The sequence below is a fragment of the Cyprinus carpio genome, chromosome B21 (assembly GCF_018340385.1).
Source record: "Cyprinus carpio isolate SPL01 chromosome B21, ASM1834038v1, whole genome shotgun sequence".
Classification (NCBI taxonomy): Eukaryota; Metazoa; Chordata; class Actinopteri; order Cypriniformes; family Cyprinidae; genus Cyprinus; species Cyprinus carpio.
In genome coordinates this window covers 6,551,977-6,566,715 of record NC_056617.1, presented here as the reverse complement: position 1 = coordinate 6,566,715, position 14,739 = coordinate 6,551,977, and the positions used below count along the sequence as shown (strand labels likewise).

Below are 14,739 nucleotides of genomic sequence, written 5' to 3'. Positions count from 1 at the left end.
TATATATAATTAAATACATATAAAATGTAAATGTATTTATTTATTTATTTATTATAATTTAATATATTTATATTATTTACGAAATGGAAATTTATTATTAAAAGTATTAAATTATTAAAATAGAATGTCTAATAGTGAAAAAGCACAAGAGAATTCAAGCTGGCCTTATTAAGTACAAATAACTGGACAAATCACATGAATTACTGGTTAAATCATATAAAAAAAACTTTGTCCAAAACACATTTTAGTTCCTCTAATGAAGCCCACATGCCCAATGTTTCAGATGTTATGCAGATGATTTTCAGATGTTTCATTTCTGTCACCAATGGTCTACAGCGTAAGATTTCCGTTTATGAAATTTAAATGTATTATTTATTACATTTTAAATGTATTTACTTTTTATTTGTATTTGTATTTAATTTTTAACAGCTATAATATATCTCCCTCATCTTGTTTTAAATTTATGAAGTACTGAATCTGCGCACAAATCAAACCAAATTTGTGCTCAAAATGATCAAAATGTTATAAAAGGGACATTAAATTTGCATAGTTGTGCAACTGAAGTGTTTGGTACATTCCAGCTTTTCTCTGTGGTTTTGAGACAAATACAGAATATAGACTGCCTGTTTAAATATATGATACAGCTGTGCGTTATTTATGACTCTAAACTGCTTGTACTTGCTATTCATTCCAAACACATGACTGTACAGGTTCCTGCTCTTTGTCAAACACTGTAAAACCTGTTGAGATAAAGGCTACACATCATGCTCTTGAGTACTTTGTTTGCCGCTCAGTGCGTCTCATCGAGATGGTAATAAATTGAAAGATTACTAGGATACTGTGGAACTTCCTCTATTTAGTGACATTGCAGTGTTCCTAGTGGCCATGGAAAAACACAGCATCAAGTTGTGGAAAGGTATCATGACCAATAAAACTTTTAGTATCAAAGGATGTGTTTGCTATATAAATCTCCTGAACTGGGCCAATCTGTAAAAGCAGAGATGACTAAGATATTTTTAATTGCCTAGTTTCTCATTTTTGCAGCAAGGATCTACACTGGACTCTTCTGATTATACCAGCTTCTAATGTAACAGAGGGGAAATTAATCACACAAGCACAGCTATTACCAAAGTTAAAGCCATTTCTGGTAGAGTAATATTTCCTGACATTTTCATTAACAGTCTCCCTGCAGATCCCTGTTGCTCTAGGATTCGATGCATGTGATTAGAAAATTGGACAGCTAATAGCAATACTAATGTCTACAGCCAATCATTTCTAGAAGGAGAGGAGTGTTTAAAGTATTTAGAAATAAAACATGTTTTAAGGAAGTAAACAAGGTAAAACCAGACAACAAATGGATGCTGAGAGCGAAAAGTGAGGGGAAAAGATTCATAGAATGTCTTGTAGTGAAAAAGCACAAGAGGATTCAAGCTGGCCTTTTTAAGGATATATAAGTGGACAAATCACACATTTTAGCTCCTCTCATGAAGCCCACGTTATGCTTGAGAACTCATGGTCATTACAACATTCTCACAGTATTTTAAAGGTTTCATTTCTGTCACCAATGGCCTACAACCAAAGATTTCGATGGCATTCAAATCCAGACGTAGGTTATTGCATACCATTATGCCATAAAGAGAGCAATTAAATCAAATGATGTTAGAGGTGGCATACAGTACAAATTGATCTTAAATATGACAATATTTCATTGTCGGGGGGGTGGGGAGTCTTTCAGTAAGGTCTCACAATGCTTTATCGTTCATCATGACATCTAGACTTTCTAAAAATTTCCCACAGTAAGAGTTCCACAAGTAATTTCCATAAAAAATTTTAATTAAATTAAATAAAAAAAAACTGGTAAAAGTGCATTTCAAAAACATCAGAACCAAATGTTTCTGAACAGTACGTAAAAAAAAAAAAAAAAAAAAAGATTAAAAAATATATATATATCAGTTGACAACAAACCAAATTGCATCTGCAAACAAATGTACTGTATATGTGCTGTACCTTTTCTTAGAACTAACTTCACTTTTCTAGTCATTTTTGCTATTATTTTTAACCAGCATGTGTTTCCGTGGTATTTTTTAGATGAAGTCAGTTCTTCCCTTCACATATTTGTCCTAGCAGAGTAATCATATATTTTATCAAATTAATTATATGTTCTACAAAGTATCCAAATATTTTTGTTCTCATTTTGTGATTTTTTTCGTGCTTGTCTGTCTTTCACTTGTTTTGAGATATATATATATATTACATATATTAGTTCTTTTGCAATGCAATGCATAAAATTCTTGCCATAATAAGCACGCTGATTTTCCATTATGCATCACACAAAGTGCAATACATTATTTATGTCAATTATAAATGTTTTTATTTCTTTCTCCTTCCATATTTGGGCGGGTTGGCAAGTGAAAATCTTTGTTTTCATACTATTATCAATGTTTAACTGGATTTTAACATTTGTAATGCATTAACTGCATTACATAACAAACACATATAACACAAAGGATGATTAAAGCAGATGTGACTAGATGTGTTTGATAAGAAAAAGTTACCAAATCCAACCAAACCTCCTCCACTTTGTATATCATATTTTATTTCTTAGAGGTGCCATTTAATAAAGAAAGAAACCATCAAATGGCAAAATAATAAAATAAAAATAAAATAAAGTAAAATAAAAAGATTCAACCAGTTAATTATTATAGAGTATGTATCCATTTTCAGTGCAAATCCCACTGCAACTCTGCTTTTTACAAATTCTCAAGACTTAACAGACTGCTTGACCTCACTGAACATAAAGACATTGAGTTTATTGGACTGTGAGATCATGTGATCATGTGACTGATTACATGCACAACTAGAATAGGAAAACAAAGAATAGATAAAATAGATAAATATGATATCATCCACTTTGATTTTAATTATTTAAATGTATTTATTAAATTATATAAATAATATTATATTATATGCATTGTAATTCCTAAAATTCAATTCCCCAAAACGAATATACTGAAGACATTATTGCCGATGTGTCATTTATTTATAGTGGCAATTTTGTTATTATAATTAATTACGAAATTGCTTCTGTTAGTCCAAGATAATAGCATAATTCTGATGATCTCCAATAAATTCTAATGCTGAGTCACAAAGTTCTGCTGTTCAGTGCAATTGTAGTGAGTTTAGAGAAAACAGATATAGATTTATTTATTTATCATATAATGAATGGGCAATGGAGCTTTCAAACTTCAAAAAGAACACCCTAAAACTATTATATGACAGAAATAAATGTTTTGAACAACATGATGGTAAAAAATAACATCCATTTTTAAGTGAACTATTCATTTAAGGTCAAATTGGACTAAAACGGTTATTTTAAAATGGAACAAGATCAAAGCACTGAGCCAGAGCACCTGTTATAAAACTAAAACTTTTCCATGGCCCATGATCAAGTGGCATGACATGTGCTCGAAACATTTAACCCTAGCAGACAGAAGGAAATCATGGCTCAAAGATCAAACGAGTTTGCCTGTGAGCATCTGAACCTAACACAGGCAAAAAAACACAGTGACCTCTGCCAAATAATGTTTCTTTGGTCAGCTGAGAGACTAGCCGTACCAGTTTATGGGTAGATGGAATGGGCTGGACATATTCATAAGTCATAAAATAAACTCATAAAGTGAAGTCATAAGTGAAGGTGGCTTTTTGATGGTGTAAAGGGCAGTAGTTTATTTATAAGACTGGTGAACACTATGAACACATGAATTATTTTAGACAAGGACCACCATTTGCTGATGAGTTTGGATTTTACTGACCTGAATAAGGAGACAGTTGGCTTCTGACTACATGCTATAATACACACAGACTCATACATGCTTGCATGCACACACACATACACACACTCACTGATCAGTGGTAGTCAAATACTGAAGAATTTGGAGTGGCACCCAAACATCACAGATTTAATCCTAATGTTGGATGTCCCGTGCGCTGTGTGGTTATTGAACTGTGTCCTAGAGTAAAGCACTTAACAAAGGTCACCTCTGGGGGAGTGTGTTTTAGGTTATTGTACTATAAGTCTGTATGAATAAAAAGTGAATGCTAAATACCAAAAGAGAGAATTACAGGAGAGAAACAGAAGGTGGGCAATGATGGCTACAAAGGATTTCAAGCTGAGCTAAACCCAGAAACAAGGCACTACAGATATAAAATTGAGACAAAATACCATATCATCTGTTTCTGGCCACTTGGTTATTGTATTGGTTGTTGTGGTACCACTGTTATTTTCAATGTTTGTTTAAATAAACGTTAATAATTTATTAATATTACATATTATTTAATTAAATAAATAAATAAAATTACTTTCTTAATTTATTTTTAAATGAATACTTTTTTCATTCAACTGTGTATTCAACTATACAATATTACTACAACATTTTTTGAGATTTATGTTACTATTCAAAAGTTTAGTGTCAAAAGTTTTTAATGTTTTTTTTTTTTGTTTGTTTTTTTTTAAGAAATTAATACTTTGATTCAGTATGGACTCATTAATAATGTCCCAAAAGATTTTTATTTAAAGCAAATGCTTTTTTTCTATTCATTAAAGAATCCTGATAAAAATGGATCACAGTTTCTACAAAAATATTAAGTGGCACAGCATGTATTCAAATGCTTCTTGAGCACCAAGACCGGAGTAATGCTAATGGAAATTCAGCTTTGCATCACAGGAATAAATAAAAAATAAAGAAAATAGTTTTTTAAAAACCATAATACTATTTAATCACATTACTTTACTTTTGATCAAATAAATGCAGACTTGGTTGGCATAAAATACTTTTTATTTTTTTTTAAACAAACAAACAAACAGACAAAAAAAAAGCTTACTGACCCCAATCTATTTAATGTTTATGTATGTTTAAATACAGTATGTTCTGCATTCTTTGCATGCACCTGATTTCTGAATTAATGTGTAATGTGCTCAGTTCTCTGTCCTCTAATCTGTGAGATTGAGCTATCATCATGGCCAGAAAGGGTCGACTGCATGTCAGGCTCACACCAGCTGTCCAACACTGAACGAGTGCACTGCCATGTGCTCTCTGCCGCTGTCAGTCATCTGTCTTATTGCCAAATCTTCTGTAGAGTAGTCTTGCTTCCTGTAACAGTTTTTGTAGTATCCTGATGTCAAATTTTTTTTTTTTTGAATACCCGTAAAACATTTGAATAATCTGCATATTTCACAAATGCTTATGAGAATAGCGGATCAATCACTATCTGTGGCATCAATAAAATGAATAAAAGACTCAACATAAAAGTCCTTCCTCTTACCCTACTGTAAATGACAGCATTTATCGTCTCTTAAATGCTGCAATAAATCCAATATTTTACAATTACTTAGAATTTTGTGCTAAACCACAAACTACTGATCTGGATCTGTCAACATCCATTAACATCATGGTCCTGTCAATGAACTCTGACCCCTTCTGCTTTAGGAGTGATTGAAGTCATTAATGTGTGTGATGAAGACCTTAAAGAACAGCTGTGTTTGAAAAACAGAAAGATTCAATGCAGCTCATGAATCGGTTTTGTTTTAGAATTTAGAATTTCCACACCTGTGCACCTGGCTGGCACCGGTGAGATTTCTATTAACCACATCCAGAAACCATCCAACAAGCAGAGACTGAATTTGCATTCATGGTTGGCTTGGTGTGGGAGATGCAAAAGAATCCTCCTCTGTCCTACTCAACGTGTTTTGGTGTTACGTAATTCTACCATCTGGAACTACAGTTGCAACTGTGGTATGGATTTCTTTTTTTTTTTTTACTTGAGCACTGATATCATGTCTATTGCAATAATATAACCCATTACATTTATCCAAGTTTAGTAATTTAAGGTTAACAGAAGATTACTCACTGCTTTTAGTCTATATTTAAGGCTGTGGCACGCTCTTAAAAGGTTTATTGAAATTACTACCACATTCTCAAAGTAATATAATAAACCAAGCTGCAAGTCTTAATATATCTATAAATTAAATATAAATTTGCCAAATGTTTTATTTGATATTAACCAGTCATTTGAACTTATTTATGAGCTGGCATCTAAGTAAAGCCCTAGCAGATTCATTATACCACGGTGTTTTTACCACTCGTTCAGGTCAAAGTGAGTTTTTTTGCGGTAATATGAGGACATCTACTGGTACACAGAGAAACTTCTAAAACAACATATATGAATTGTTCTTTTCTACATTAAGATTAATACATTGAAATGTATGTTAATGTATCCACCGTATTTTTAACGTAAATGCAGGCGCGGCTTTCCGGTGTCATTCTCTTACAGTTATTTAACCTGAACAAAAACAAGCCAATATGTTGCTTGATATAGCAAACTGGTATGCATGTAATTACGTGGTTTTAATTTACTATCATAATCACACTGATTTGTTGTGCAGTACTGCACAGTTATTCTTCCTGTTATTTGTCATTCAAAGAAAATGGCAAAATAAGGTGGATAGGCTACTTTCTTAAAGAAATATATACCCAGATAAGATAAAAGATAACCAGAGAATATAGTGCATTTATTTTGGCACTACCCTAAACTGATGTGAAAAGATTTTATTTCTAACAGTAAGGCTTTAAAAACAGTTTAAATTTGTAATCTTTTCCTTTGAATGTAATGTGTTTTGTTTAATTTTATACTGTCTAGTAATTTTATTTTTGTCATTATAATTTATTTTTATTTATTTTTGTTTTATTATTATTTTGTATTTTTGTATTGTAACTGCTTTTTTATTGGTTGATATAATGCTCGTAATAAAAAAACAGGTGGATAATCGAAAAATATATGTTAGTTGCTGTAACTAGTCATTTCTTTTATTGTTATTATACTTTATACTAGGCTATACTATATTACACACACACACACACACACACACACACACACACACACACACACACACACACACACACACACACACACACACACACACACACACACACATATTAATCAAGGTAACTCAGCACACTTTTTAACAGCCTTGTGAACTTGGTGTCCAACTTTTGTGTATTTTAGTTTTTAACATTTATTATTTTACAATGGTTTTAATTCAGTTTATCAAGTTATTTATGTTAATTATTTAATTTTAATATTAATTCAAATGGAAACGTATTTATTTATTTTTAATAAATTTGACACACTTGTTAGACCATTTAACCCCAAAGAGTCATATTAAATCAAGGAGAATATCTAATGACTCTTTTCAACTTTTCATTTTCAGACTGCTTTACAGTTTCCACCTCTAAATTACACCGTTTGATCTTCAAGGTCATTTTCAGTCTGTTGAACACCACTTTAGTGTAGAAAAGCCAAGAGCAATAAAACACCAGTAGAAACCAGCAGAAAACATCTTCCGTCCCTTTAGGCTATTTTACATGTAAGATGAATCATAAATGATGCACAACAGTTGGACTTTGCCCAGTTGGGTGTTAATTATAAATTGGAACATGTTGGCAATATCGCTCTTTTAACTGTAGAGGGTGCTGGAGCACTGCTATAGGACTCCTGTTACTGACTGCAAGACTCAAACAGCTTATTACTGGGTTTTTAAATAAACTAAGCGTTTATTGTTATTGTGTATATTGTATTGTGTTAATTAACATAATATATGCATACAGACCGATAGACATGTATGCAATATAATAAAACGTCAAGTTATTATGGATCCGATACTGGGATCTTGGAAACTACCCATCCCTGATTACTCCACAAAAGTGCAACAACATTGCCCCGCCCTCAATCAACACGGATTGGATAGTCTGTCCTCCCGGAGTTTCGGAAAACGCTGTGATTGGCCCGATAAGTTGTCACTCATTTCAGCGGGGAGTGTTTCGGATCCTGAGAGGAAGTGAATGTTTCGCGTTTGCACTTGACGAAGGGAAATCATATCGTAGGGGGAATTAAACGTGTATCCACCGAATTTCAGCGGTAAATGAGATTAAACCGGTGGACGTACATCTTCTGTCTCGATATGGTTTAAAAGGATAATTGTTTTTGGACTCAGACTTCGTTGCTTCGGATCAACTTGCATTCACAGGAGGTGGAGGAGGACACACTTCGCTATTGTTCCAGCTTTCACACGAGCGTGTGTGTGTGTTTTTGTGTATGTTTGTATTAAATTGCCCTTTGGCTTTATGGCTACGAATATTGAACCCATTTATGGACTCTCAGAGGATGAAGTAAGTACTGTTTTTGCTGAACTATACCATCTTAAACACAGTGCATGCCTCCCACCATATTGTAGTTATTGGATGTTTATTGTTTTTAATAACCTGATTTCAGTTTTCAGTTCAGATTTCAGTTCCGTTGTGACAAATCATCAGGATCAATTTTATTAGACCTAAGAGAATTATTTATTTTAGTATTAGAACTATGAATCAGTATTTAAAAGCCAATACTGACCTTCATTGTGTGCTTCCCACATTTCCATAGAATTCAATTAGATACATTTCCTATACCAAAACCAAATACTATTCTTGATTTAAGTCATTTTATGCGTAATGTTTTGGTTTTTATGATTGACAGCTCACCTGTCAAATATCAGGTTGACATGTCAAGATTTCTGGGTTTGTTTTATGCGGTTCCATAATTGAAATGCTTTTGGATGTTGTTATGTATTGACAGTATAATTGGCTAAATGATGGGTGTTTTTTTTTATTTATTTATTTTGTATTAGTGATACAGTATTATTGGTAGCACCATATAGTTTTCATAACACTGCCTTGAAGAAGCCATGTGGGCCAAAGATGAATGGATCATAATGAAGATTTATTTTTAGTTACTAGCTGGAACCAGTGTTGCCTTGTTTCTAATAATGTTACAACAGATTTTGTAGCAAGTTACCACAACACCATGTTGTTTGTCATAACAGGGCCCTGGTGTAACCCCTGAAAATTCAGGTCAACTTTCTTGAGAGCCTGAGGAACGATTTAGGAAGCAGGTGTTCGTCTATGATTTATTTGGATCCCTGTTAATGACTTTTTTTAGTCATTACTGCTTCTCTTCGTGGCATACTAGATCTGTCTTTTAGTTTTTAATGCTAATGATTGTAAGTTCAAGGCCATGTTTTCATAGGTGTAAATATCAGTGAAGTTATTATTTTTTTTATGTAGGCTAGGCTTTGATATTTGAGTCCAAAGGAGAGATCTGAGTCATGTATTACTGTCATTACAAATTGGCATGTACTTAGTTATGTCTGTATCACATTAAATTCGCCAGTCAGCAATTTCTAGAAAGATATGTGACCTAGCACGTATAGCATACCAGGTTCTTAGGTGGAAAAGTACTGAAGAACTGAAGAACTTGTAGTCCAAACCCTGAAACTGTAACCTAAGAGTAAAGAAGTTAATTAATAATTTTTGCAGTGATTTAGTATGTTTAATGTCAACAAAGGGAGGAATGTTACTAGCTAGATGTTCATCAACAGGTTAAACGGTGGATGATCAAAGTATGTTTGTGTTTGGATGTTAAACAGCAGGAGAAAGACTGAACATCCCTTGATTCACTTTCTGAGGAAGTTCTCCTGATGTGTGTAAACCTGATTTGATTAGAGTGAAAATTCACCCTATCCATTTTCTAAATGCATGTTATGGATCTAATTGTGAGTGATTTATCCATGCATATGGTAGCTAATTGTAAAATGTCATAAATGGATCTTCCTTTTTTTTTTTTTTCTAGTGAAGTATGCAGGTCTTCTTCAATCATCTAGTCCACCTAAACTCATTTCTTACAAAAGATAATTTAAACAGTCGACTACAAGCTTGCATTCAGATCTGCCTCCATCTAATCCAAAGCTGATGGCTAGAACCAATTCCCCACCCTCCTTTTTTTGTTTACATCCAATACAGAATAAAAGATCTTTCACTACTTCTGTTATATCATTACTTTAAGTAATATTTTCTAGTGGCAAATTAATAAATTGGGTGATGTTTGCCATTTTGACTTCATCAACTTGAGAAATAACCATGTCTGCTGGCAAGTTGCTGTGCTGTTGTTTTGTAGAAGTAACGTTCCTTGGCGGTCGGCACATTGTCACTTTTTTTAAGCATAGTGTTTTAAGCATCTGCTCAACTCTTATTAAAAATGTATTATATTTAGTCTCTTTGTCACTGTAGAATTGTTGTGAAATTGGTGTTTACATGCACAATTTTCAACAGCTTTGATTAATTAAATCCAATTTCAGATTGTGAAGTTCTGTTTATGAATTGTTTATATGTCTGATTCACATTCATTTACATATGAATTGTATGTATTAAGAACAAAATAGAAAATCATCACAATAATGTAGCTAATCAGAGCTGTCATGAGCAAAAAAAATATTGTTTATATTATTTTTTATATTTTATATATTAAATATTTATTTATAATATAAATTATAAATTATATGAATATAAATATAGACATGTAAATATTTTCAAAATGTATTCTTTATGAGTGTGTATGTATATATTCATAATAAATATACACAGAACACACATGTATATTATGAAATATTTTTATTTTGTAAACTTTTATTTTGTATGCAATTAATCATGATTAATCGCTCGACAGCACTTATATATATATATATATATATATATATAATATAAAATCATCCCAGTACTGCATATGTGTGCAAGGTATTTTTGAATCTGATTGAGAAAAAAAAAATGATCCTGTTGATTGGATTATCTTAGGTCTACACCATTCCTTTTAATCAAATCAAAATTTTATTTGGATCGATTGAGGTGTTTACATGAAGGCTTTTTACTCTGACTGAGCCATCAATCCCATTATAAACTGATTATTTGGGTACATGTAAACATGGCTAGTGTGTATGGCCCTTAAAAGAAGTGGTACTTCACTTAAGTGTTAGTTTATTTTAGCAGTTTTGTTTGTAGTTGAATTGATATAGTATTACTGTTATACACCGGGTTACACTGGCAGTCTCAATACAATTTATTGATTCATCATGAGTATTTTCCAACCATCATGTTGGTGTGTTATCCCAAATCATTGCACGACACTCACGCACAACACACAGAAGACATGCATCGCTTCATTAGTATGCGACAAGAATCAGTCAAGTTGGCTGGGACTCAGCCCTGTCAGCGGGTCTGTTTACCACACAACATTTTCTCAGTCCTGTGGGATCCCATCAGTCGCTCCCTGAGTTCCTTTCTCATGCTCCTAAAGATCTCAGTTCCCAAGACACTGTCTGCACACCGGAATGACAAGCTCTCCCATAGGAACAGTCTGGCAATTCCGATAGACCTTTGATTGATTAACTCTTGTGGAATTTCAGACCTACATTTGTTTTATTTCTGTTGAGCTATCTTACAGATTTATTGCCTTGTATAGATTAGACATGCACAATGAATTGCTGACCAACATTTATTATAGTGTATGTGCACTTACTGTTCAATGTTTCAGTAAGATTTTAAAATGAGACATGACGCACATGACATGCAAAAAAATAAATAAATTGTGCGCACAAATTACTAATTAGTTTCCTCAGTGTACTAAAATGTGCACACAGTTACTATTTTGTTCCCTCTATTTGCTAAATTGTGCGCACAATTTACTTATTCGTTCTCTCGATTTATAAATCGTGTGCATGATTTAGCATACTATTTTTTTTTTCCCTGTGTAATGCATACATTGCTTAATAATCTTCTGGGAGTGTCCACTTTTTTAATTTACATGAACAATGTCAGTTTACCATAGACAGTAAGTTGACAATGTTGACAATAATATATTATAATATGCAATTTAGATGCACATTGTTCAATAATCTGATGATTTGGCCTTTGAATGTGCTTAAATGCATCTGGTTTACATTGAGGGAGGACACGCAAACGTTTACTCGATTACGCACTCACGCTTGGCATCATGAGCGTGGAATGAGATACAGCTACATGCTGTCACATCATCTTCATTAAAAATACATGAGCTGTAGTTGCAGCTGAATCATGTTTTCTCAATCCGTGTGACATGCTTCTGTGCTGAGGTCCTAAAATGGAATTAGAAAACCCAGGAACCATCAAACCACAGCCAGATGCCACAAAATCTACCAGCACTGTGTCAAATATAAAACAATTTCCTCTTTTGATAGATGTACTACTTTAATTATCCCTAAGTGGCATTATGCAAACCCTCATATAGTGCACTTCAACTGTAATTTCTATTTTTGATGGCAGCCAGTTATTAGTGTTTTCAGTGTTTTAGTTATTTAAATTGAACAATGCTCTCTTGTTTGCTAATGTTCCAGTGCATTTCCTTTGAAATACTGTTATGTTTCACCATCATTATTGAATAAGTATGGATTGCACTTTCTCTTTTACAGCCAAGGTCAGCATTTGGATTTACATTTGAAGTATTTGATGCAAAAGCTTTTCAATTTGTCTCCATTAACTCTAAGTGAGAAAGAATCACGAGAATAGAGAAGCACTTGTTCTTTAATATTTCAGAATGTGCTATTTATTTAATGGTGTTTGCTGAAATTTTAGAATTTGGAATTCAGGGCATGGAATGTCTTGGCGTTTGAATTAGAAAGTGTATTGAATTCTGGGTGCAATTCAGAGAGTAACTGAGTTACCAAGTAGAACGCAACAATAGGCCATAATTAAGCATTCTGCACATAGCAGCCGCATGCTTACAGAAGGTCAGGGGCGCTCTGGGTCAAATCTGGGCTGTTTTCACCCTCTGCTCATGCTTACGTATCCCATAGAGCAATTTGGGATAAAGTATGTTGTTTAAAGGGAATCTTGAACTTGCAAGCTTATCAAATGTGCAAACTTTAGTAGCAAATCCACATATTAGAATGATTTCTGAAGGATGCTGAAGACTGGAGTTATGATGCTGAAAATTCAGCTTTGCCATCGCAGGAATTAGTTATGTTTTAAAATATATTAAAAGAGAAAAAACTTTTTAATTGCTATAATATTTCACAATATTGCTGTTTTACTTTATTTCTTATCAATCAGAGGCAGCATTGGTGAGCAGAGATTTCTTGTTTTATGATCTGCCAGACAAAAAGCATAAGTCTTGTTGCCTAGGAAAGCAATAGCACATATTGAAATCAGAATCATCAATTAAAATGGATAATAAATGATAATATATTTTTAATAGCCTGCTGGGCAGAATTCTAATTTCACCCTCGCCGAAGTTTCAACGCTGTCACATGTAGGTTTCTCATTTCCTGTTTGTTAGGTTGTAATTTGACATACCTTAGGGCTCCTGAAAACTGTTTTGCAATATGAGCATGATGACATGCTTACAAGCACTAACAGTAAACCTTTCATTAAGGCTGACTTAGTTCTGACGAAACCAGGTGCCATAACATCATGAACGCCATTGATATAGAAATGCTCCCACTCTGCTCAGCATTCTTGATTATGTAACTGCTGATGGAGGCATCTATACAAATGCTTTATAAATCTGGGTGTTTAGCCAGGTTAAAAACGGTCATTGTGTAACATGAGAAGCCCTTTTATAAAAACCCTGTACAGTGAGAGGATAGATCTTTTGAGTTGTATTTGAGTGCTTATGAATTACATTCATAGACTATCTCATAATAGGAGAACTCACCATCATATGGTTTCTGTGATAGACCTTAGTAGGGGTGTAGCAGCCATTATCAAACATGTAGCTTGAGATGTGCAAAGATACATATTTTCAAAATAAACCAAAGGCTGGGTTTCCTGAATGGCTAACCAGTTCATCGCTCTTAAAAAGAAGCCCTGTAAATAGGCTAGTTTTTGGTCCATCTGACCTGATCAGATGTTTCTTAGAATTCATGGGTGTCAGAGTGTATTCATACACTCTCTTTGACTTGCAAAGTTTAAAAAAAAACCTTAATCATTAACTCGTAAACTAGATTAATAAATTCTTTACTACTAAATTGAGTTTTATTAGTTTTGTTTCGGAAAACCGGATCTCATTGATGTGCTAAGTCTACTGTTCTCTATTTTACACTTATTACAAAAAAATATATAATCTATCAAAAAGACTAACTCTGCTGTGTTCTAACATATAAAACGATTGATTAAAAAAAGCAGCGATTTGGACTGTGAACCGTCAACATTTATGTCTTGCTCTTGGGAACTGCTAATGTTTTTTACTGTTGTTTTAAGTGGCATTTAAGATGATATTGTATTGCAGTCCTCCCATTAGAATGACCCAAGCGGACCAAGGTTTCCCACTTGAGACCTGATGATATATGGCATGGAAATACCAAACTGGTCATTGAACTAATCACTGGGTGTGCACAGGAAGCCAGTCAGAGCTTCGGCTCTCTAAGAGGCTCGTGGAATCTGAATCCTAATTATCCAGCTTGACAGCCACAGCCTGAGAAATACTTTCCTGCCATCTTCATCGACGCAAAATAAAATCAGCTGCATCCTTGAGACTTTATTATTATATCACTCAAATATGTTAAACAGGGTTGCAGCAAAGCCATTCTTTATTTATAGACGTGACTGATTGAGCCGGTACAGGTTTGTTGATGTAGTAAATATATTGCATGGGTTCTTTGCTGATGTTTACAGTCAACACATCATTGGAGTTTGTTGTGGCTGACGTAACCTGGTGGTGAAACATCTGATCTGGCAACCAAACGATTGTAGGCTCAAATCCTGATCCATCAACCGCCTTGTTCTTGAGCAAGACATATAAGGTCAGAAGTTGCTTTGGATAAAAATATAATCTCAATGA

At 33.5% G+C, this 14,739-nt stretch overlaps 1 protein-coding gene across 5 annotated transcripts in view; it reads left to right on the top strand.

Annotated features, from left to right (window-relative positions):
* The first annotated feature begins 7,856 nt into the window (after positions 1–7,856).
* nedd4l (NEDD4 like E3 ubiquitin protein ligase) overlaps positions 7,857–14,739 on the top strand; it is a 68,587-nt gene continuing 61,704 nt past the window's right edge. For 4 of the 5 annotated variants that reach the window (XM_042747981.1, XM_042747979.1, XM_042747980.1 and 1 more), the window contains exon 1: positions 7,858–8,225. In XM_042747981.1, coding sequence (XP_042603915.1) covers positions 8,181–8,225 — 45 coding nt within the window. In that variant the 5' untranslated portion in view covers positions 7,858–8,180. Of the gene's footprint in view, positions 8,226–14,739 lie in introns of all 5 variants that reach the window. The other variant, XM_042747977.1, reaches the window with a different exon arrangement.